The sequence below is a fragment of the Hakea prostrata genome, chromosome 10 (genome assembly GCF_041222555.1).
Source record: "Hakea prostrata isolate BN-2017 chromosome 10, UWA_Hpros_2, whole genome shotgun sequence".
Taxonomy (NCBI): domain Eukaryota; kingdom Viridiplantae; phylum Streptophyta; class Magnoliopsida; order Proteales; family Proteaceae; genus Hakea; species Hakea prostrata.
Window position 1 is genome coordinate 10,808,618 of NC_142609.1, and position 26,971 is coordinate 10,835,588.

Below are 26,971 nucleotides of genomic sequence, written 5' to 3' on the forward strand. Positions count from 1 at the left end.
AGTAGAAGAACAACTCTGGTTCCAAAATCTAGAGAGAGAGATATCATTGATGGTGACAGAAATACAAGGTATTACCATCTTGCATAAAAATCCACCACCATTAAAGAAGAATTCAAAGTATTGAGTATGATGGAAAGGTTTGTCAATGACCAACAGAAATAGAAAAAGTGTTTGCCATGCACATGCAGGATCTCTATACATCTTCCAATCCTCTTGATCCTACTTTCCTTGAAGGCCTCCTCCCCCCTATACATCAAAATAGTATCTGATACGAGAAAATTATGACTGAACTGAGTCTGTCCTCGGTTTGACCCTTGGTTCCGGTTGAGAACGGTCCAACCAAGATTAGGTTCAAACGAACTAGTCTAATCATATAAACATCTTCAGACAAGTTTCCATGCAAAAATGCGTTATTCACATCAAGTTGCCGAACTATCCAATTGTGTGAGACAGCTAAGGCAAGAATGAGATGGATAGTCGTGGGCTTGACAACTGGACTGAACGTCTCATCATAGTCCAACCCATACTCTTTGTTATATCCTTTAGCTACTAAACAAGCCTTATGATTTTCAATTGTACCATCAGATTTTCGCTTAATGCTAATAATGCAGATATGGTTCTGGTGGTTATTTTTGTTACATTTGTGGAAGACCAGGTCATCTTGCTAAGTTTTGCTATCAAAGGAATGTTGATACTTCCTCTCATCCTGTTGTTCATCCTTCTACTACACATTGGACTCCTTAAGCTAATATGGCTCAAACTTCTCGTTCTGTGATGAATTGGTCACCAAATTTAGGGGCATCTCATCATATTACGTCAAATTTAGATGCTATTAGTTCTCCTTCAAAATGCCTTGGTGCTGATACTATTAGAATTGGGGATGGATTGGGTTTTGCGTCCAGAACATTGGTGACTCTAATTTCTCTGTTTCTGATAATTCATTCAAGCTTTGTGATGTGCTACATGTTCCCTCGGCTTCCCACAATTTATTGTCTGTTAATAAGTTTGCCTCTGACAATAATGTGCTTTTTGAATTCCATGCAAATTGTTTTCATATTAAGGATCCTTGCTTGGGCCAAGTCCTCACAGGACCTATTAAGCAAGGTATTTACACTCTTCCAGTGGTGATGAATTCTCCTAATACTGAATGGCTTTGTCTGCTATTTCTGCTTATCCTGAAATGTGGCATATTAGACTTGGTCATGTGAATTTTCCTACTGTGCACAAAGTCATTAAGCAATATCAATTACCTTCTGTTGTTGCTACATTTTCTGGCGTTTGTGCTCCTTGTCAACTTGGAAAGTCACATAGACTTCCTTTTCATCTGTGTGATTTGCACACCACAGCCCCTCTTCAATTAATACACTCAGATCTATGGGGACCCTCTCATGTTCTTTCAAATGAGGCTCACCGCTTTTATGTGTCATTTGTTGATGATTTTACAAGATTTACATGGATATATACTATAGCCCACAAATCTGATGCTTTGCGTGTTTTTCAACTCTTTAAAGCCCTTGTTGAATATCAGTTTTCTGCATCCATTAAGAGTTTTCAGTCTGATTGGGGGGGGGTGAGTTTTAGAAGTTTCTCTACTTTTCTTCAAACTTGTGGTATCAATCATAGATGCCCCTGCCCTCACACTTCAGCACAAAATGGCAAAGTAGAATGCAAACATCGTCATATTGTAGACATGGGGCTCTCCTTGTTGGCTCATTTGGGCTTACCTCTCCGTTTTTGGGGAGATGCTTTTACTACTGCTGTTTTTATCATACATAGACTTCCTTCTGTTGTTCTTCATTTTGAGTCACCTTTCTCTAAAGTTTTTCATTGTGCCCCTGATTACAAGTTCCTTCGAGCTTTTGGTTGTTCATGTTATCCTTTTCTTTGCCCATTTAATAGACATAAAATGGATTTTCAATTTGCACCATGTGTTTCTGTTGGATATAGTCCTCAACATCATGGTTATCGGTGTTTGAATCTTTCAACTGGGAAAATCATTATATCTAGACATGTTATTTTTGATGAGTCGTCTTTCCCTTTTCATTCTATCACACCCTCTGCAGTTCAACCTACTTCTTCCACTCCCCTAATGATCCCATGTTCAGTGTCCTCTCCTTTTTCACCTAGGCATTCAGCTTCTCCTATTCCTTCTCCCACAATTTCTTCTTTAGCTCTTAATGAGCTTCCTAGTTCTTTGAGCACTGGGCCATGTACCATTTCACATACTGGGCTGCATAATGTTCTACCCAATGAGTTGTCTAATGTTACACTTGATGGGCCATCTACTATTCAACATACTGGACTGCATGTTATCTCAAATAATGGGCTGATTATGTCTTCTCATGGGCCACTTGGTGAGATTCCAATCAATTCTTTTATTCCTACTGGTCTAACCAATGTTTCTGCTGAGTTACAAGGTGGTGGTTCTGATGGATATAGTCATGGGGCTGAGTTACAAGATGGTATTGCTTCTCTTCATTCGGGTGATGATAGAGATGGTTTTCCTTGTGATGCTGCTGCTGTTGGCTTCCTATTGGGTCTAGTGTTGTTGATTCCACTGCTGCTAGTCCTTCATTTTATGCTAATGGGCCTTCCTTCTACTGATTCTATTATCTTTGATGGGTCTATAAATAATTTTGATGGGACTGTTACAGAGACTGTTGATTCACATTTACTTTTGGATAACTCTTTACGTAATGATGGTGTCCCTTCCCCTTCACACTTGGTCCATAGTACATCTTTTTTGGTTGGTTCTCGAGTTCATCCAATGATAACCCGATCTCAAGATGGGACTCGCAAACCCAAAGTCCCCAAGAGTTATTTTGCAACCCGTCATCCATTATCCCTTGCTCTTCTCGCCACTAGTTCTTGCGATGTTGAACCTACATGTTATAGTCAAGCTGCGATGTCTAGTGTGTGGCGTCAAGCCATGGACAATGAATTTAATGCTTTATTAGCCAACCAAACTTGGATGCTTACTCCTCCACCACAAGATCGACGTATTATCGGTTGCAAGTGGCTTTTTCGCATCAAGCAAAAATCTGATGGTACAATTGAATGTCATAAGGCTCATTTAGTAGCTAAAGGATATAACCAAGAGTATGGGTTGGACTATGATGAGATGTTCAGTCCATTTGTCAAGCCCACTACTATTTTTCTCATTCTTGCCTTAGTTATCTCACACAATTGGGTAGTCCGGCAACTTGATGTGAATAACGCATTTTTGCATGGAAACTTGTTTGAGGATGTTTATATGCATCAACCACCCAGATACATGGACTCTCGGTTTCCTTCATACGTTTGCAAAATGCAATGTTCATTATATGGTCTCAAGCAAGCTCCAAGGGCTTGGTTTCAACATCTTAGTTCTTATCTTACTCAACTTGGTTTTGTGGGGTCCAAGACAAATTCTTCATTGTTCATTCGACATCATAGCACTGTGACTCTCTGTGTTGGTTTATGTTGATGACATACTTATCACCGAACCATCTTCTCATGCTATTGACACTTTGATTTCTTCCCTTTCTTCTGAGTTTGCACTAAAAGATCTTGGTGTTGCAAGATATTTTTTAGGCATTGAGTTGATTGTCTTACCCACGGGTATGATGTTATCTCAACAATAGTATATCTATGGATTACTTGATCGGGCCGGTTTACTTGATGCAAAGCCCATCTCAACTCCCATGGCTCCTTCACTTCATCTTTCTTCCACTCATGGGAAACCATTGGATTATCCGACTATATATCGAAGCTTGGTTGGTGGTTTGCAATATCTTGTGCTTACTAGGCCTGACTTGTCATATTCCACCAACAAGCTTTGTCAATACCTTGCTCATCCTACCGAGGATCATTGGGTTGCTCTTAGACGCCTTTTGAGATATTTGAAGGGTACTATTCTTTTTGGGCTCCATCTCACTCCATCATCCTCTTCATCCTTGGAAGCCTATTTTAATGCTGATTGGGTTGGGTACCCTGATGACAGAAAGTCTCATGGTGGCTATCTCATTTATTTTGGCTCCAATCTAGTTTCATGGCAATCTCGCAAACAGACTACTGTTGCCACTGTTGCCCGCTCTAGTACAGAGAGTGAGTATCAAGCTCTTGCACTTGCTACTACTGAGTTGATCTGGCTTCAGTCACTTCTCACAGAGTTAGGGGTTTCTCAGTCCTCAGCCCCACTCCTTTGGTGTGACAACATTGGGACTACTCATTTATCGGCCAATCCAATGTTTTCATGCTTGGACAAAGCACATTGAGGTTGATTTTCATTTTGTACGTGACAAGGTGGCTAAGAAGGATCTTTTGGTTTGTTATCTCTACTAGCGATCAACTTGCTGACATCCTCACAAAGGGTCTCTCCTCTACCTGTTTTAAGTTCCTTCGTTCCAAAATCAAGCTCCTTGAAGGCAGGGGCGGAGCCAGGATTCAAAGTCGGGGGGGAAAAACTGGGGCGGAGCCAGAATTCAAAATCGGGGGGGGAGGGGCAGAATGGTCATTACACAATTTATGCTACTAATATTTAAAAAGCCAATAGTAATTCAAAATAAATATTTTAAAAAACAAGAACATGTGAAAAACCACAAAACACCTCTCTAGTGTCACTATCATAGTGGAACTCGACGATCTTTGAGGTCCCGAAAATCCTCAATGATTGATTATGTACCAATGTTCTTTACAATTTCCTTTTCAAAATATAAAATCATAGAATCTGTGAGATAATCATCTTCCATCCTGTTCCGCAATTCAGTTTTAATAATCCTCATGACAGAAAATGCTCATTCTGAAGTTGCAGTAGAAATGGGAAGAGTAATCAAAAGAGTAATTAATCGATAAATAAGTGGATATGCCTCAGATCTTGTTGTCTTCACCAACCACTGACACAAACTACTAATGGTAGACATATTCTGATAATCTGAACCTTTCACTACATCAATCTCATAGTGTCGCAGTTGTGCTATCAAGAGCTCTCTCTCATGCTCATTAAAATCTTGGGGATAATATTTAGCCACAAGCTTAGAAATGTCATCAATTTGAAAATTCTCACAACCATTTTTAGGATCCAAACAAGAACTAAGAGTAAGCAATTCTATAGCATGCTCATTGAATCTACCATTTAGCTCATTCAATTGGCTATCAATTGTAGCATAAAAAATATTTGCTCGATAGTATTGTTCAACTATAAAATCATCTTGCTGATAGCGAGCTCGACCTTTCCTTCCGACAAACTGAACACTCATGTTAGGGACATCAATGTTCCGGTTTTGACAAAAAGCAATCACCTTAGCCAAAAGCCCCTCCCATCTAACATCCCTCATTTCTTGGATAAGCTTTTTGGTAGAAGACACAAAATGAATAGCATTTAAAATGTCTTCAGACTTCCGTTGCAAAGCTTGACAAAGATCATCAGTGATGTCCATAATTTCTTTCATTAAATGCAAAATCAAAACAAAATCAAAGGAGGTCAATGTATCATGGGCTGATTCTGCTTCAACTCTCTGTGATGAAGTAGTCCCATTTTCAATCATGTTGATCAAAACCTCACATGTAGCACCATACATACTTATCAAACTTGAAATAGATTTCAAATGAGAACTCCAACGAGTATCTCCAGGCCGTTGTAAAGTTCCAAACTGATTAAGCCCGCTTCCAGTCTCAAGTTCATCAGTGGAAATCAAGTAAGCAATTTTAGAAGCATGGGCAACTTTTAACTCATCATTTCGCTTACTAGATGCACTAACAAGATTAATAATATACACTAATTTGGAGAAGAACTTTTCAACTAGGTCAACACTTCTAGATGTTGCAACTAATGCTAATTGCAAACGATGAGCAAAACAATGGATATAATAGGCATATTGACAATCAATAACTACTAAGGCTTGTAATCCATTCCACTCACCTTGCATATTACTTGCTCCATCATATCCTTGACCTCGAATGTTGTGAATATTAAGCCCATGATGAGAAAGAGTAGAAAAAATAGAAGTCTTCAAAGTTAAGGCCTTTGTATCTGGAACATGAACAAGATCAAAAAGCGCTCTTGTACACATCCTTTTTTATCAACAAACCTTAAAACAATAGCCATTTTCTCTCTTTTAGATTTATCACAAGATTCATCAACTATTAGGCAAAACATTGCATCACCAATCTCTTTGCAAATTTCTCTCTTCACTCTATTTGCTATAATATGTAAAATCTCCTTTTGTATTTGAGGTGATGTATATGATGCATTTTGAGGAGCGTTATCCAACATAACTGCTTCAACTTTATCATTGTAAGAAGCTATCAACTTTAAGAATTCAATAAAATTGCCTCTATTGATTGAATGTTTGCTTTCGTCATGACCTCTAAAAGCACAACCTTGAGACGCAAGCAATTTGATCACATCAATTGAGGCTTTCAAACGTAACTGATTGTTTTCAATTTCTTGAGATGTATGCTTTTCAAGCATTAGTTCGATGTGTTGATGTTGTTTCATCAAGTTTGCACAATTATTTTTAGCAACTTCGTGACATGAGTTGATTTCCTTTCCCATATGATTTACTAAACTACAATCTCTTCCACCAACTTTCGTCCAATTTTTAAATCCATCAAAAGTGAATGACCTTTGTCCCGAGTTTGCTCCAGGCTTATTGAAGAGAAAGCATGGCAAACAAAATACTGCATCTTTTGAAGGAGAATACTCTAACCAAGAAGGATAAACTTTGAACCACAATGACTGAAAACGTCGAGGATGATTTGATGGTCCAGATTTCGGATACTCTTGAAGAATAGGCTGATATGGTCCAGCTTTAATATAACAACGTATAATTTCATCACGTTGATTAACTGGATACTCAAAAATTTGTTTCCTCAACCCGGGATCACGTTCAAAATAATTATTTTGCTCACTTTCAGGTATTGTAGATGGTTTATGACGCTTTTCACTAGTTGATGTCTCAGAAATAGAGATAGGGAGTGATGCATCAACTATGTCATTCTCAACATTCTTCTTTTAAAGAAAGACTCAATGGTAGACTTCTTTCCCATGGTTAAGCAAATTCTTCTACTTTTGAAAACTGCACCACTCAGTTCAAAAGAAATTACAATAGCACTATAGCAGTTTGTTCTCCCAAAGTCTCACTTATATCCATTCAATTTGATTGATTGTTAAATTCAAAAACTCAATAAATATTAAACTAAACAACTCAATTTTTTATTCCAATTACAAAAAATTTGTTTAACTGTTAGTTAGTATATGATTCAAAATAAAACTCAACCAAATAGAATAAGAGTATATTTTATCAATTAGTTCAATAATTTTTTAATAGAATAATTATTTCAATACCATATAAATATACAAATATAAAATAAAAAAAAAAAAAAAAAAAAAAAAAAAAAAAAAAAAAAAAAAAAAAAAAAAAAAAAAAAAAAAAAAAAAAAAAAAAAAAAAAAAAAAAAAAAAAAAAAAAAAAAAAAAAAAAAAAAAAAAAAAATATTTATTATGGATGTCCATTACCCCAAAGAGATTGTACTTCCAATTGAAGATCTCAATTACCTCAAGATGCAATATTGGTGAAGATCACAACCATCTCATTACACAATATTGGCAGTCAATATTTCCATTCTATGCACCTTCTATCTTGGGCGGCAATCTATCTTTCCATATCAAGAATATCTTATTGTGTGCAAGAATCATATATTGTATTTCCATATCAGAGTAGATGCTCCTTCTACTATAAATATGTAATACACTCAACTGAATGAATTAGTTCTGATTGAACTCATCTTGTCTTTCTTCTTTGTATTCAATATCTTCTTTATTTTATAACACGTTATCAGCACGATTCCGCTCGAAGTATTGCGTTTTGAGAAGAAAGACAGCAAACTATGTATCATTATGTTTTCTATTCCAAAGTGAAAACAATGATCAACCTCCTTGCACGTTTTTGTAAACAATGGAGTTTACCTTGTCCATCTTGAAATGTAAGTGCATCTTGATAAAAAGATATGTGTTTTATTGAATCTAAGAATCAAACAAATAATAAGATATTAGATTTCTGTAACAATTGTGATTTGTCATTAACAATTGATTTTATTTATTGTATATAGTGGTTGCTAGCTTTGCACCACAAATATTATTAAATGCACCTGAAGTTGCAAGATTTGAAACTGTAAATGAATACAGTTCTACAAATGCACATGAAGTTGCAAGATTTGAAAGCGTAAATGAGTCCGATTCTCAGATGCACTTGAAGTTGCAAGATTTAAAACTGTAAATGAGTACAGTTCTGCAAATGCACATGAAGTTGCAAGATTTGAAACTGTAAATAAATACAGTTCTGTAGTTTTTGAAATTAAATCTCTATTAAAATTATAAGGAGAAAATATTATTCATAAAAATATGTCAGCAAATTTTCAAGTTTCAGATTTGTTGTTACAGTAACAATATTGTAAAAGGAGTTTTTTTAAGAAATACTCTGAATGATATCATGCTTATTTGTGGCTGAGTAAAATAATGGACTATTAATGAAAAGTCATGAAGCTCATCTTATTGGCTCTGTTCCATTCCCTGAAGTGAATGTATCAATTCATGATATGCCTGAAAGAAGGTAAAATTAAAATTATGGTCATGACTGTGGAAGAGGATGAGGCAAAAGACGGAATAATTACTGTCATTATTATGGAAGTAAATAAGAGAATAATAAGGATTCTCAATATAACAATTCAAGAAGTGAAGATAATATTTTTTACCGATGTGGTATGAAAGCTATTAGACATGTATTTGTCATACTCCACAATATTTAATTAAGCTTTGTCAAGCCTTAATTAAAGAAATAAAAATAATGTGGAGATAAATTAGATTTTCCAAAATCATGATATTTGAGCAATTTTTGCCTATAAAAGGAATGATTTTGATGGCCTCACAGATACTACATATCTAGATGCTGCAAACTTCTTTGAAGATAATAGTTGAAGATTTGATTATGTAATTCTTTTCTCTTCAAATCTCATCTCATATGTTAGTTTATCTTAAATTTAATCTTTTTCTTCTATAAATTTTTTTTATTGACTTTCTATATATCTTTTAATATATTTTGTTGCATTTTGATGAAGAATGTGAATATTCTCTTATATGTTGTGACGCATATTATACTGAGAGAAAAATATACATATTTCTCTTATTTGATGATGCGGAAGCCAATGTTCATATAAAATCGGTAGTACAACATTGATTGGAAGCTCCGGAAGAGCTAATCTATTATTATCTGGGAGATAAAATTGGTTATAAATAATTCATTATTTTGCAGTAAGTCTCAAAGAAACTTATTAAGTTTCAAAACTCTTTGCCAAAATTATTATCAGATTGAGACTACAAATAATGGCATAAATAAATATCTATACAAAGTTATTAGATATTTCTCCCAATTTGTACTACACGAATATCGCATGGTTGAAACAAATGCTTGGATAAATCAAATGAACATTGATTCCAATAATTTTATTATTTGGCATGACCGGTTGGACCATACCGGATCAAGTATGATGCGAAAAATTATTGAAAATTCAATTGTCATCCATTGAAGAACTAGAAGATTCTTCAATTAAGTGAATTTTCTTGTATTGTTTGTTCTCAAGAAATATTTATTATTAAATATTCACCAGCTAAAGTTGAGATTGAACATTCTACGTTTTTGAAACGTATAGAGGGTGAAATGTATGGGCCCATTCACCCATCATGTGGACCATTCAGATAATATATGATTTTAATAGATGCATCTATAAAGTGGTCACATGTATGTTCATTATGAACTCGCAATTTGGTGTTTGTGAGATTGTTTGCTCAAATAATGAGATTAAGAGCATAATTTATGAATTATAAGATAAAGACAATTTGTCTTGATAATGCTGGTGAATTTACATCTCAGGCTTTATGATTATTGTATAACAACTGAGATCACAGTTGAATAGCCTGTTACTCATGTTTATATCCAAAATGGTTTGGTAAAATTATTTATTAATTGTCTCCAATTAATTGCTAAACCATTGTTTATGAGAACAAAGCATCATTTGTACGCATCAGGCCAAAAGGTTGTCATAAATTCTCCCTATTACAATTGGCTTATGGTCAGAAGCCAAATATTTCTCATCTTAAAATTTTTGGATGTACGGCTTACGTTCCAATTGCTCCACCACAGCGCACAAAGATGAGTCCCAAACTAAAGTTGGGAATATATGTTGGATATAAATCTCCTTATATAATTCAATATATTGCTAAGGATAGGAGATTTATTTAATGCAATACTTGCTAAGTATTATTTTGATGAATTAGTTTTTCCAACATGAGGGGGAGAGAATAAACAGTTGGAAAAAGAGATTGATTGTATGCATTATCATTATCTCATTAGATCCTCGCACTGAGCACTGTGAACTTGAAGTTCAAAGGATAATGCAATAAATATTATAAATCAACTGCCAGATTTGCTGACCTGCTAAGAGTTACTAAATCTCATATTCCAGCTGTAAATGCTCCAATTAGAATTGATGTCCCAGCAGGACAATCTATCAGTGCAATTGAAATTAAACCACGTTTAAAAGGTGGAAGATCAATCGGTTCCAAGGATAAAATCCTAGAAAAATAAAGGAGCAAATGATCAAGATGGTCATAAAATGGAGACAATTGATTATGAAAATCCTGAAGACATAACTTTCTATGAAACCCCAGAAGAGGTTTAGGTACCTGAAAATAATGAAGAGATCTCGATTAGTTATGTCATTGCAGGAAAAAGATGGAACCGAAAAGATAAATTTGTCGACAACATTTTTTATTGTTGAAATAATACATCAAGACGAGGATCTTGAACATAAATTTGTTGATGAATATAAATCAAGAAATGATTGGCCAAAATGTAGAGACGCAATTCAAGCAGAATTGAATTCGCTTGAAAAATAAAGTTTTTGGACCTGTAGTCCAACATCTGAAGGTATAAAGCCAATGAGGTACAATTGAGTTTTCTGCGAAAAAATGAAATGAGAAAAAGAATGAAATCGTGATATATAAATCATGAATTATGGCACAAGAATTTTCGTAGATGCTTGGCATTGATTACATGGAAACATGTTCTCTTGTGGTGGATGCAATCACCTTCAGATATCTTATTAATCTGGTAGTATATGAAAATTTTGACATGCGTCTAATGGATATTATTACAGCCTATTTATATGGCTCACTCGAGTGTGAAATATATATGAAAATTCTTGAAGGATTCAAAATGACTGAAGCATATAAAAATTCCTAGGAAGTTTGTTCAATAAGGCTTCAAAGATTATCAAGGCATATATGGTAATCTCCTTAGTGGATATTTACTAAATGAAAAGTATAAAAATGATCCAATTTATTATTGTGCCTTTATTAAAGGATATGGATCTAATTTTAGTAAATATATATAATGATGATTTAAATATCATTGAAACTCCTGAAGAGTTTCCAAAAGCAGTAGATTATTTGAAGAAAGTTGAAATGAAAATCTTGAAAAGACAATGTTTTGTCTTGATTTGTAAATTGAGCATTTGATGAATGAAATATTCGTTCATCAATCAACTTATATAGAGAATATTTTGAAGAGATTTTATCTAGATAAAATACATCCATTGAGTACCCTAATGGTTGTAAGATCGCTCAATATAAAGAAAGATTCATTTCGACCCCAAGAAAACAGTGGAGAATTTCTTGGTCCTGAAGTATCATATCTTAGTGCAATTGGGGCATTAATGTATCTTGGTGATAATACACAATCGGATGTAGCATTTTCTATAAGTGTATTAACAAGATTTATTTATTCTCCAATACGAAGACACTGAAATGTTATAAAACATATATTTCAGTATATTTGAGAAATTATTGACATGATATTATTTTATGAATGTGGATATCAACTTACTAGTTTTGCAGATGCAGGATATTTATCTGATCTACATAAAACTAGATCTCAAACATGCTATTTATTTTCAAGTGAATGTTAGCTATTTTATATTTGGTTAAGATCAATGATACAACACATTCATGAAGCATGCAATCTTCTACAGAAGAAGGAATTTCAACAATATTATATGAAGATTATGCTACATGCAAAGCTCAATTGAAGGGATGATACATCAAAGAAGATAGAACGAAGCATATTTCATCGAAATTCTTCTTCACTCTTGATCTTCAATGAAATGATGAAATATATGTTCATTAAATTCGTTCAAGTGATAACTTGACAGGTTTGTTTATTGAGGCGTTGCCTACTTCAAATGTTGAGAAGTTGGTATATGATAATGGAATGTACGTATTCAAAGATACTCAATGATGTTATCATCAGGGGGAGTAAAATACGTGCTGCACTCTTTTTCCCTTAACCAAGGTTTTGTCCCACTGGGTTTTCCTGGTAAGGTTTTTAATGAGGCAGCTACCAATACGTATTATTTAGATATGTATACTCTTTTTCCTTCACTAAGATTTTTTTCCCACAGGGTTTTTCTTAGTAAGGTTTTAACGAGGTACATTATCTATTGATGGACATCCAAGAGGGAGTGTTATAAATAATATTTATTATGGATGTCCATTACCCCAAAGAGATTGTACTTCCAATTGAAGATCTCAATTACCTCACGATGTAATATTGGTGAAGATCATAACCATCTCATTACACAATATTGGCAGTCAATATTTCCATTCTATGCACCTTCTATCTTGGGCGGCAATCTATCTTTCCATATCAAGAATATCTTATTGTGTGCAAGAATCATATATTGTATTTCCATATCAGAGTAGATGTTCATTCTACTATAAATATGTAATACACTCAACTGAATGAATTAGTTCTGATTGAACTCATCTTGTCTTTCTTCTTTGTATTCAATATCTTCTTTATTTTATAACAAAAAACAAATAATAAAATATAATTACAAAAAAACGATGGAAATAATACTAACTAAAAATCAATACAAAGAAAGGGGAAGAAAGAAAGAAAGAAACGATACTTAAGTCAAAAAAAAAAAAAAAAAAAACGCATAATAACAAACAATGAAACAATACAACAACAAATTTGGAAAAACACAAATAAATTGAGAAAGAACAATGAAATGGAATAAAATAAAATAAAATAAAATTCAAATATGCTTTCTAGAGATAATACTAGAAAAATCGTGAGTTTCTACAAAAAAAAAAATAAAAAAAATAGTGAGTGAGTGAGAGAGAGAATCGTGAGTTTCAACCACAACAAACTCGTGGGTTAGTGAGAGAGAGAAAGGAATAATTTGAAGAAAAAAAATAGTGATACCTGCTAATTGTGGAGAAGATTTAAAAAAACTCCAACATGTGCAAACTACTCCAATACGTTGTGAGACTTGCGAGGAAAAAAAAGAGAGAATAAATAGGGAATGAAAGAGGAAATTCAGGAGAGAATAAATAAGAATAAAAATATGAGAGAATAAATAGAGAGAAATTCAAGGATCATGAGTTAGATTTTAATTAGGATTTAACTTTTTGTTCCTTAAAATTAGGGTTTAATGGTAACCATCAGATAATAATTAAGAATGACATTTATACCCATCATCTTCACCATAAAATTTAATTTCTAATTTGGGAGGGGGCCAAATAGTGAAATTTTACATTTGAAAGGAGAGAAATAAGGAAAAACTAAATATATAAATATAAATTTTTTTAAAAATGGGGGGGGGGTCCCTCTGTGGCTCCGCCACTGCTTGAAGGACCCTTGACTTTGAGGGAGGATGCTCAAGAAACTAGGTGACTTGAAGACAAAACGTGAGGAAGAAAGCAAGGGTTCAAGAAACAAGATGGCACAAGTTTCATGAAAAAAAAGAGTCAAGAAACTAGAACTGTAAACCACTGGGGATCACTAAGGCAAATGATACCATGTTAGATTTGCTGAAATCACTAGTCACATCTAGGGACCCGTCAATATGTTTATAGCTATAAGATCATACATCATAGATCAGAGAACATATGAAATTACAAATAAGGGCATATAAACTTGATTCTATATGATACTTTGACCCTATTTTAATCTGTTCTATGAAAGCCACCGCTTTAAATGGGCAACACAACTTCAGAAATAGGTAGGACTTACCCACACTGAACTCAATAAAATTGTGCTTCAATTCAGGGTGGTCCTCCCTGACACACATTCACCTATAATCACTCAATGAACAAATTATCATTAGTGAAAATTAAATTACTTGCAATAAAGTACAAGGAATAATTGGTTTTTCAAGGGCTCTTTCACTTACAATAATTGTTTTTAAGCCAAGAGCTCACAAAATACAATCAAAAAAGGACCTATTCCTTTAAACGGACCTAAACAAGAGGTTTCCCAATAGGGAACTTGACCTATATCCACTATTAGTGTCTTATACAAGCTTAAATTGTTATGACCAACTAATGTGGTTGTTCACTTGGCAAAGAATATCAGTAGACAACACTAACTCTATAAATAACAACGGATTCTTTGGAGAAACAGCAAAGACCCATATGAATAGATGTAAAAAGATGTAAAAGGATTTAAACCTGCACTAAACAAAAGATAGTAAAGGAATTTAAGATTTTTTTCTACACAAATTAGAGGAAAAAACGTGTTTGAGAAGGGGCAGAAATAGACCAGCTCTTATTGGAAGACCTGATACCTAAAATCTTCAAATTCTAGGTAACATTCCAAGGTAACTCTGTAACTTTGTTTACTTGACTTTTGAAATCAATGAAATCAAAGCCTTAATTTTTTAAATCAATGAATTGATAAAGAGATGACAAGAAGATTTATTTCTGCAACTTTGTAACCCTATTTACTTGTATTTTCTTCTTCCTCTAAAATACAATCAGATTGCAAAACCCTTAATGCAAGTGAAAGCCATATAAATCCGAAGGTAACATAGTAAAAAGAAGATTCAAATTCCTACCTTCAATAGAGGGTTCCTAGGCGATCCTTTTGGAGTAGGAGAGATTGCTGAACTCACTGGTTGGACGACGGCGATGAGGAATAGAGTTTTCTGTGATTGATTGGGAGTAGGAGAGATGATGGAGTAATGGTATCTACTGCTGAACTCGCTGGTTGCACCTCAAGCTTCAAAGAACGAAGAGCTTCAGGTAAACCTTTGAGCACCACCATCTATCGAGAGAACACAAGAGTTGTTAGAGGTTATTGTTCCATCAAGATGACTGCGTGAATCCGCCAATTTCTCACCTTTTATAGTGAGGTAGAATCAGCTCATTCCACCCCATCCCCAGGATTTGGCTCATTCATATTTTTAGGCTAAAAGTTGACATTGCTAGATTCATGAATCGTCCCAAGTTTTTCAACCAAACAGGATAAAAAAAAAAACCGAAGTTATGAATCCAGAGATTTGAAATCCTTAGATTCCCACAACCAAAGAGGCCCTAAGTTCGCTGACTAGGCCATCATAGATTTAACCAAAAGAAGTAGCCAAATTGACGTGTCTTTACGCCCCAATGAAAGAACAACGTCTATTACGTTGGACTTCATGATTATTGTGGTAGGTAGTAGACATAGAACAGCAATTGGGGACATATACAGCAGCAAATTCATCGAGTTTAACTTCTCATAAAAAAAGAGGAAAACATTTAATTGCTGAATACAACAAAGTGTATACAGATGCTGAATAAATTAAGGAGATAAAGGGAGAAGTATCAAAATTCTATGAAATTTATAACAACAAAAGCCTGACAGTTGTAAAGAATGAGTAAATTTCCTTGCCCCATCTCCCTCTCATGTGATGAAAAATGAAAGATTGTTTTGCAAATATACATCTCCCAATTCAAAAAGTGAGATGAGGCATTTCATAGAACTCAGGAAAGAGGTAAATGTTGAAGCATAAATTTTTGGGGGATTGAACAATGGGTGTAATATCTATATAAACAAATAATAAAAAATAAGTATTCTTGTGACACAGGGCTCCAAGATTGACAATTGTAAACATGGGAATAGACAATTCTAATAGGTCTGTTAATGTTTCAATATAAAAAGGACCAAGCTATCAAATGAAGGCTAAGCATTGTTACAAATACAACTCATTGAGATAAAAAAACTTCTATACACCTTTAAGTAGTCACATTTTGGATTTATTTGGTCTTTGGCAGTTGTTTGCAAAATAAAATAACTGCAAGCGCACAGAATCGTGTAGCTAAAGGATCGATCTCAGAGAGATATGCCACCAAGAATTCAAATTTTTAATGGTAATGCGAGAGTGGAATGATTCAATTTTGTTAACTAATTAATTAAACTAAACCAATGATCTTAATCCATACAACTAATGCAGTTGAATTAAAACGAAAAATAAAGCAAACATAACCAACGCATAAATAAAAGGCAGGGGAAAAATTGCAAACAATAAATAAATAAAAAGAAAAGGGAAGTGATCCGAGTGTCAGCTCTAGATTGAGAGAAGGGAAGTATAATTATAATGATTTTGATCGTGGATCCTTTGCCGTAGCTTATAGTCCACCGATCGGGGGAAAGGATATTAGAGAAAAAGAAATTGCAAAAAGGAAATAATAGAAAGTAAATAATAAAGCAATAAAAAGAAAAGGGAAACCTTAACCAAAGAGAGGCACGATTGTAGGCATCTTTAATCAAAGACCCAGGGGAAGGGAGAACAGTAAAAAAATGATGAAAGGTAAATCCTAAATTAAGAATATGGAGAGGTAAATAGAAGCGGGAATGGAGGTGGGGAGAGAAGATTATTGAAGAATGTTACTTACTTGCATCTTTGAATCTCCACAAAAAAAAACCTTGAATAAACAATTAGAATCTCAACCAACACTAGCAACCAGATCTGCAATTGCTAGACCCAGAGAGAAAGCGAATCCTTAAACTTGAAACTTGAACTTGAAATTGCATTGATAAAAATAAAGTAAATACACTTGCATCAAATAAATTACACAACATCAATCTTCCTTGCAAAATATTAAAACCTAAACAGTCAATTTAGAATTAGAACCCACAAAGTAATCAAAGAACTAGAGAAAACCTAGAACAAGCTAGAGAGAATAGAAGGTACAAGACTTAAATAAACTAAAGAGAAAAACAAGTTTAAACTAGACCTAAGAGGGGAGGTAATAATTTACAAACAAGGAAATAAAATAATAATAATAATAATAATAATAATAATAATAATAATAATAATAATAATAATAATAATAATAATAATAATAATAAGAGTAAAATAGAAAAGAAAAAAAAAACAAATAAAGAAAGAGCAAAATTCCTTAGAGAGAGAGAGAGAGAGAGAATAAAATAAAATAAAATAGTAGCACGTGAAGAGGGAAAGTGGAGAGAAGGTGGAGAAATTACAAATAAAAAAAAAAAAAAAAAAAAAAAAAACTGAGTTTAACGTGGAGAAAGAGTGGAAGGAGGAAACTGCTTTTGAGTTAATTAAGGAAAAAAAATAAAATAAAGAAAGATCAAAATTCGTTAGAAATAGAGAGAGAGAGAGTGGAGGCCTTTAAGGATGGGGTTGGGTGGGCCACAATAACACCGGTGCCGGGTGGGTTCGTCGCCAACACCGGTGACCTCCTCCATATCCTCTCCAATGGCTGATTCCCGTATCTCGTCCACCGTGTGTTTGTGAACCAGGCCTGCAACCGCATCTCCATGGCCTACTTCTATGGTCCAACACCTCAAGCTCAGGTCCAGCCTTTCCCAAATCTGGTCGAGCCGGGCAATATTCCTCGCTATCACTCTATGTTGTGGGGAGAATACATAGGCATCAAAGCCAAGCATCTTGACAAGGCACTCTCTCTTGTTAGTAGTGCAAATCAAAAACAGACTCAGGAAGGATATAATATAATATTAATGCAATTAAGTGACCTATCATGGAATCAGTGATGTCTCCAAGAACATCCAAATCCGCCTTTAGATCCAAAAACAACAAATTTTAGGGGGTTTGAGTGTAAATCAAACATTTTGGTTTCCAAGTATGGTGTTGATATGGAAGGCACCAATGTTTACCAAGGCAATCGGGTTTCCAATGCATTCTGAATTTGATCACATTAGTGCTCCAATTGTTTAGTAGTAAATTCAGTTGAGAGACATACATGGTAAAACATATGGGTTCATATAGATGACAACACTATGTGTATGGCCAATTTAGGATTCATCATCTCCTAATGAGTCACAAAGATTAATGATAGTGTGTTTGGGATAATTGAAGACTACCGCAGATTTGATTTCATGACTATTAAAGTCATTAACCAATTACATGGCCAAAAAGGATTATCATGAAGATAGCACCAAAGATTTGGAAGGAACATAGATGAAATACGTAGCAAAAAGAAATAAATCATGTTGCAAATCATGTAGAGAGTGTCACATACCTTGGATTTATGATTTGGCACTTGATAGAGTAGTTATATAATAATGAAATGTCTTCCATTTGAGGGTCAATTGGCTCTTCAGTATGTTGCTTCATCAACCTCACAATGGGAATGTGATGCCCTCACTAGATAAAGAGGGGGGACAAACAGAAGGGAGGAAGAATCAAGGGTGTTAGAATTCTCCTTTGATATATCCATTTAAGAAAGCAATGAAATAGAAGACTGGGAGTAGGGGATAGGGGAGATGTGAAGAAGGGTACCGATCAAAGGAAATTACCATGAACCAAGTGATAACATCTTCAAGGGATCAACGGTAGAAATCTTTTGTGAGTGTTTTGAGTACCGCAAGAATGGCATCAGGAAATACTTCCAACTTCACATCTTTAAATTTAAGAGATGTCAACAATATTCAAAGGAACCAATATTAACCATTTATCCCTAAAGGTTATGGTAGGGTATGGCAAGTGAAAATCCTTGTATCCCGTACCTTGATGTGGGTAAATCAGTAAGCCCTAATGCAAGTTTTAAATATGAGTCAGACAGGTGAAAAGGATATAGACTAGGAGAGAAGAAAACTATTTTCATAGGTACACAAATGAGGAGGCAGATTTACCACTTAGACATAAAAGTAGAGAAGTGGGATTCCCATCTTATTAGCCTTTCAGCTTTTGAGAAATTCTGATCATTGTCACTCGAATATCTTAGATCCTAAAACTTTCTTTGTTGCAGTTACCCAATAATGATCCATGCACCAAGGCTAGCATATGACAACAAACAAAGAAAAGAGATGTGAGAACTTATAACAAGGGGATAAGGTAAACTCGAAAGATAGATTAAAACAACTAAGAAATATAGACATTTACTAAAATGTAGAATTAAAACCCAACATTGGGAGGGAGTGGCTAGGCTTCCACATGTTTTGACCAGCATGGATTACCTCTTCAACAAGTAACAATTTCGAAGCAATAACATGCTTGAAAAACAGAAATGTTAGTTAGGAATACATTGTCAAAGACACTCAATGGCAACACTTTAGGTTCTATGTGTACAAACTAAATAACAAACCACTAGCCACAAACCCTATTAGACCCACTGGTTCCATTCCTAACCTTGAACACACTCAAGATAGGGCTTTATAGGTAGGACCAATGAAATCAGCCTCCAAGAACTATGTAAACAATTTTAAAACATGAAATTTAGGATGAAAGTGATCAATGTGGACATAATTGGTTTCCAAGCACCTTATCTTCAAGTGAATCATGCCCATGGAGAAACAAAGCATCGTTGGGCATTGATTATGAAAATGTGTGTAAAAAGTCCAAGGTTGCCATGACAACCCAACTAATTGACCAATACAGACATTCCCAAAGGAGTTCCATGAAGAGAACACCAAAGCCCTACAAGGAAAACTTCTAGATTATGTAATAATAAGGAATAGAGTTTTTAAGATTCAAGTAGAGAGTATCAACATACCCTAAGCTTATGATTTGGCCTTTGGAAGAGTGCTTATAAAAAATGCCCTGCCTTGAGGGTCATTTAACTCTGCAACTTGGTGCTTCAATTCCACAATGTTCCTCTTGCTATGCTCTCCCCAGATAAAGAGGCGGGGAAGGGGGCGGATAATGGTGGTTATTTAGCATTCTTCTTATTAATAAAATATATTTGTATTTCCAATTGCAAAGCCAAGAAAAAAATTAAAAATATAAAATAATAAAATAATAAAAAAAAAAAAAAAAAGAAGAAAAAAGAAGAAGAAGATTGGCACAGAGGAAGGGAACAGTGATGCAAGATTCTAGCAAGCAATTTACCGTGAGTTCGAAGAAAAAAAAACACTACCATTTATCTAACATATCACACAAAAACTTACCTCTAAGCCATAATGGAGCAATGTCACTATTGTGTCAATGTCCCCCTTCAATACCATACTCATGAATAAAATATATATCATGATTTCTATTGCATCCTCTGTTCACCTTTAATGGAAAAATAAAAATCACTATGTTGTTTAAAGTGGAAACTTCATTATTCAATACCTATAAGATGCTGAAAAATAAATGAAAATGTATTCTTGAAAACTAGATTGAAATTAAATAGTGTAAATTGGTAGAAAGTTGACCTTGAGTGCTTTTTGCTAATTTTGAGAGTAGTCTCAAATGAATTTCTTTAATTCTCATTAGTCGAATGACTCTTCAACATCATTTAGGTCACCTATAGTAATAGACTGAAAATGCTCCACAAGTGTTGGTAAAAAAAAAAAGTAGCTCTTTTGATACTTGATGCATAGTTGGACGAGATCGTGGGTTGCTGCATAAGCATGCAATCGCTATTCTCACAATAGAAATAAGATGCCTTGCAATATTCTGACTTAGTAGAAAAATGAGGCGTGGGTCTAATATGTCTCGTAATAGTATCTTTTGACCAACTGGTGATATTAAAGAAGAGATGAGTTCCATTGGATGACTTCCCATAATTATTTCCAAGGCCACGACTCCAAAACTATATACGTCACACTTATCAGTTAATATCATGGTGTAAGCAAGCTCTACAAGAGAAAAAAGAAAATGCCCTAGTGAAAATATATAAACAAGATAACAAATAATTTACAGTAGAAACAATAATTACTATAAATTTTAAATTTTATATGTGAAAGAGAATGGTCTAGGCATTGAAATAGCCTCCCAACAAAAATTGTTGAGGTAAGGCTCCGTAGGAAAACTTCCCCCCTCTACCTGAACTTTGTTTGTGGAGAAACCTTTGGTATGCGTTCACCATTTTTAAAGAGAATGATCTAGAGATACTAGTTGACAATTAATACTCCAATTTTTAGTGATTTACTCTTTGTTAGTCCATACTTAAGAAGTCCAGCCCTACTTTATATTTTTAATGTTTTTTTTTATATTTTTTTCTTCTTTCACAAATATGTTTTATTTCTTTTCAACTTTTTCATCCTTCTCATACAAAACCCATTATATGTATTTATTCTTTATTTCTTCATCCCAATTTTATCAAAATCGATTAAACATGATAATATGAATATTTTTACTTCCACTAAAGAAGAAATGAAAATATGAATAAAAAATTCCAAACAAAAAATTCACCATAAGATGAGGAAGTTTAAAAAAAAATGCTTCTAATCAAGTTCAATATGTTTCTATGAACAAGGAAATAAAGAAAGCAAAAACTATAAATAAAAAAAAAAAATTGCTTTAATAGATTAAAGTGGTAAAAATAAAGAGTAATTGGGCATATAAATTATTAAGGAAAAAGAGAGGTAATAGTTTAATTTTCCTTTTCTTCTTTTTTGTTAGGTTATGAGGTTCTTCTTGGTTAGTTTATGCGCGCTTCGACTACATCATTAGGGTAGGTTTTATATATAATTTAAATGTACTATCAAGTTTTACCAAAAAAAAAAAATGTACTATCAAGAATAATCGAACCCCAGCATCTGCACTAAGAGGGTTGATTGTTGCCAATGCCCAATGGGCCAACTCTTTGGCGGTTAGTTAAATTTTTTTGCAAAGCTTTACTTCATATATTAATAAGTAACCTTGAGATTTATTATACTTCAAATTGGAGTCAATCTAATAGATTATATGGCAAAAACATGCGACTCATGGAGACCTCTCTATGTCATTGAAAGAAATTTGTTCCTAATAATCAATCATTTCAGTATATTATCCATGATTTTCATAGGTAAAACATTATTTCTCTACTGTTCATGGTAACAAATTTTATTATGAGTCAAAATACAATTTCAAAAAACAGTAAAGGATTAGTTAACTAGTCCACATAATTAATGGCTCCATTTGACAAGCCATTTGACAAAAATTAGAACCTGCTTCGGGACAGTTCTTGTATTTTAAAAAGGATAAAGATTGTGATTAAGTTATCTTAGTGCTTATTACTGTAGAAGATTTTAGCTTAAATATCTTTATCTCTACAACTATAAGATTTATATTTTTTTAATTTTTTTATTTTTGATAAACTTGGTTTTATGCATAGAAGAAATTACGATGACAACAACACATTTTGGATCAACATGGTAAAAGTCCTATCTCATGGTATGAGGATTCTACTAACCATTCAAGACTTAGCTCTATTAAATTTCTAAAATATACTTTATGATATTAAGTGATTCATAAAATTCTACAGCTTTAGCCTTTCATAAACAATATAATTTTGTAACTTATTTAAAATTAATAAATATAACAGCCTTAGGGATATTTATTTTCTATCCAAAATTAAAGAGAAAAATAATTTATAAAATATAATAGGGTTGATCACGAAATGTAGAGGGTTTTTTTTTTTTTTTGGATTCAAATGAGTAACTGTAATGTGATGACTTCCCCCCCCCCTTTCCCAACCCTTTTTATATTTAATTTTTTTAAATGTTTCTAATTTTTTTTTTTTAAATTTCACCAAGGAACTTGAGATATCATTTAATTTTTTTTCTATTATATCACTTAACCAAACATAACAATTGTACCCATCCTAATTTAACAGTTATCTATTCAATAAACTTTAAGAACTTATCAGGAAGTATAAGCTTCATAACATATAAATTACAACATGACAATTCAAAAATAATTACGATCAAATAAACCAAAATATAACTTTTAACAAATTTTTAATGATTATACATTAAAATTCCAAAAATTTAAATAGGATGTATGAGATTTAAAAACATTTCTTTTCTATTTTATCCATATCACTTAAGGTTTTTTTTTTTTTTTTTTCTTCTATTAAATCACTTAAGCAAACATAACATTTATACACATCCTAATTTATATAATGCATTAATTCAATAAAAAAGAATTTAACGGTTATTCAGTCAAGAAACTTTAAGAACTTATCAAGTAGTATAAACTTTATAACATAAAATACAATGACAATTCTAAAATAATTAGGATCAAAATAAACTAAAATATACTTTTTATAAAGAATTTAATGATTGTACATTAGAATTCTTAAAATTTAAATAGGATGTTTGAGATTTAAAAACATATATGTTCTCTTTTATCCATATTCATATATAGGTATTTCAATAGCCCAATTCAATAAGCACTACATCTTAAATATCATACTAAAAATGAAGAAAGCCTATACAAATTAAAATAAAAGTATCATAAAAAGTAAACGTAAAATTAAATACCTGGAGCAATATATCCATGAGTTCCTTTAAGTGACGTCCAATTGGATGAGTTTGCATTTAAGAGTCTGGCAATACCAAAATCGAATACACGAGCCTCAAGTTCCAAGTCTAGCAATATATTTTTGCTTGAAATATCCCGATGAATTATTGGTGGAGTACAATCATGATGCAAATAGGACAAAGCATTTGTAATACTTTCAATGACGTTTACTCTTTTCAGCCAATCCAACTCCATTGTTGTTGCTTCATTGCTCAAGATATGTGCCAAACTTCCTTTTTCCATATACTCATAAATAAGAAACATGTATCGTGGATGTGAACAAAACCCGTAAAGTTTGATAATGTTTCGGTGCCTAATGTTTGTTAACACACACATCTCATTTTCAAAGCTTTCATCAATTATCACATTGCCTTCCAATGGATGAAACTTTTTCAAGGCTACCACATGACCTGTAGGTAGGATTGCTCTGTAAACACTCCCATAAGTTCCAGTTCCAACACAATATTTGATGTCAAAATTCTCTGTTGCTTGGATTATGTCATCATAAGCAATCTTACCATCAAAATTCCATATTGACAATATATTGCCGTGATTTCTTCTTGTTGCTTCTGCTTTTCTTTTTTGATTACCTTTCTTCAAGAAGAAAACGATAGCAATAATTGCAAATGCAAGGATTGCTATTCCTATCAAAGAACCAATGATGGATATGGAGACTTTATGTCTATTTTTTCTATATCCTTCATTTATACTAGATCGATTGCAAGGAAAAAGACCTTGATATTCACCACATAACCCTTTGTTGTTACTAAATGTTTGTGGTGAAGCAGCATGTTGGAACACCTTGTTATTAGGAACTTCACCCTTCAATGGATTATAAGACAAATCAAGAGATACCAAGCTAACCATGTCTTCAAGAGAAGGGGATATTGATCCTGTGATAATATTGTGGGATAAATTTAAAACTTCCAACATTTTCAGCTTTGCAAGTTCTGTTGGTATTGTTCCCCCTAATGAGTTATGGCTAAGATCCAACTGTAGTTGTAGGGATACTAGATCACAAATTTGAGATGGAATACTTCCTCTCAATGAGTTGCAACCTAAACTTAATGAGATTAGTTTGGAGCATTGACCAAGTTTTGCAGGGATTGATCCGATTAGCTAATTTGATGATATATCTAGAACCTCCAGATTGATTAGTTTGCCAATTTCAACTGGTATATGCCCTAAAATTTGATTCTCATTTAAATTCAAATTGACCAATTTGGATAAGTTACCAAGTTCCTTTGGTATCTCGCCAACAAGTTTATTGAAAGAAAGGTCAAGTCGTCCAAGTTTAGTTAATTGACCAATCTCAACTGGTATCTTTCCACTGATATTGTTTCCAGAAATCTTTAGCACTGACAAATTCTTGCATTCTCCCCAATTTGCTGACAGCTCTCCGTAGAGCTTGTTGTGACTCATATCAATGTAATTAAGATGTGGGTGTACACCAAAACTATTACTTATATTTCCAAGAAAATGATTGTCATCAAGTCTAACTCTCCTTATACTAGTACAATTTCTCAAGTTTGGAATAGGACCAAAGAGGTTATTGCTTGTGACCACTAATAGTTGAAGTGATCCTCCTTGGCATATTTGTTGTGGTAAGCTTCCAGATAAGAAGTTGTCAAACAAGTCGATCTCCAAAAAGGAAGCTTGGCTACCTAAGTCTTTTGGAATTGGACCAAATAATTGACTCTCAAACAAATAAAGCTTCTCTAGTATACTCAAATTAGCTAGAGAATGAGGAATTGGACCAACGAGTTTGTTTGTCTGGAGTGACAATTCAATCAGATTTTTCATATTTCCAATTTCTGGAGGAATTGGACCCGATAATTGATTCTCAAACAAGTAGAGAGTCTCTAGTCTACTCAAATTAGCCAAAGAATGAGGAGTCGGACCAATGAGCCTGTTTGTGGTGAGTTCCAAGTCAATCAGATTTTTCATATTTCCAATTTTTGGAGGAATTGGACCAGATAATTGATTCTCATACAAATAGAGAGTCTCTAGTCTACCCAAATTAGCTAGAGAATGAGGGATCGGACCAACGAGTTTGTTTGTCTGGAGTGATAATTCAATCAGATTTTTCATATTTCCAATTTCTGGAGGAATTGGACCCGATAATTGATTCTCAAACAAGTAGAGAGTCTCTAGTCTACTCAAATTAGCCAAAGAATGAGGAATCAGACCAATGAGCCTGTTTGTGGTGAGTTCCAAGTCAATCAGATTTATCATATTTCCAATTTCTGGAGGAATTGGACCAGATAATTGATTCTCATACAAGTAGAGAGTCTCTAGTCTACCCAAATTAGCTAGAGAATGAGGGATCGGACCAATGTGCTTGTTTGTGGAGAGGCTCAACCCAATCAGATTTTTCATACCTCCAATTTCTGGAGGAATTGGACTAGATAATTGATTATTATCCAAGTAGAGAATCTCTAGCCTACTCAAATTAGCTAGAGAATGAGGCAGCATGCTAGAAAGATTATTGTTGGAGAGATCGAGGTGGATGAGTTTTGTGACAGTACCAACGTTGAAGGGAATGGGTCCAGTTAGTTGATTGAAACTGAGATAAAAAAGAAGGAGATTAGAAAATGAAGAAAAGGTGAAGTTGTGAAGCATACCTTGCAGCTCTGTTTGGAAAAGGTTAATCTCAACCACGCTTCCAACGTTGTTGCAAGTTATGCCAAACCAGTTGCACGCTGATGACGAGGAAGTGGGGTTCCAAGAACCGAGAGCAGCAATAGAGTAGTTTTGAAGGGTGGCTTTCCATTTGAGGAGAGCCTTAGCCTCAGCCTTGACTTGGGTTGACGACTGAACAGAATAAGATGTGCTACTTCCCGCAGCAAATGCAGATGACGAGAAGAGGAGGAGAAGACAAATAAGAAACGCTGTTATGAGAGTTGGGAAGAAGAAAAACAAGGATGGAGCAGTACTAGTATTGGAGTAATGAGCCATTTGTAACTTCCACTGTGGTTTGCAGTTTGATAGTGTGGTATTAGGCAGCTTCAAGTGTATAATTTATAGAGAAATTAGCTTAGGCCTATAGTACTCACAATCGAAGAGGGTCTTGGATTGGATTCCACATTGCACATTGCACATTGCACGTTACAGTGGGTCATCTTCTTCTACTGCTCCGCCTCCTACGTTTTCTTTATTCGTTTGGTCTTCAGTTCTTCCTCGTCTCCAGCGGGCAGTAGCTACCGCTTTTAGTAATGGTGCAAAAAGTGGTATGAACGTAACCTGCCATTCTCGTCGACTCTTCACTTTCAATTTTAATACCATTTTTAAGTTGTACCTCCTAAAAGTAGTGTCATTTCAAAAGAATTTAAAATATTAAATTGTTATCTTTTTATTACTTCATGCAGATCATGTTGTCGACAATTTTTTGTTTATTGTTAGTGGTAAA

General features: G+C 33.9%; 1 protein-coding gene and 2 pseudogenes across 1 annotated transcript; 1 reads left to right on the forward strand and 2 right to left on the reverse strand.

The window, feature by feature from the left end:
- Window positions 1-3,683: 3,683 nt before the first annotated feature.
- LOC149001887 (secreted RxLR effector protein 161 pseudogene) lies at window positions 3,684-4,256 on the forward strand (annotated as a pseudogene).
- Window positions 4,257-4,775: 519 nt separating this feature from the next.
- LOC149001888 (uncharacterized) lies at window positions 4,776-6,050 on the reverse strand. Its single transcript, XM_089138605.1, has one exon. The coding sequence runs from the start codon at window positions 6,048-6,050 to the stop codon at window positions 4,776-4,778; it is 1,275 nt and encodes a 424-aa protein (XP_088994731.1).
- A 14,400-nt stretch (window positions 6,051-20,450) lies between these two features.
- Window positions 20,451-26,520, reverse strand: LOC149001889 (uncharacterized; annotated as a pseudogene).
- Between the last annotated feature and the right edge of the window lie 451 nt (window positions 26,521-26,971).

Bases quoted from the DNA above. Each gene is read 5' to 3' on its own strand.
- LOC149001888 (XM_089138605.1), bottom strand. From the start codon at position 6,050: ATGTGTACAAGAGCGCTTTTTGATCTTGTTCATGTTCCAGATACAAAG.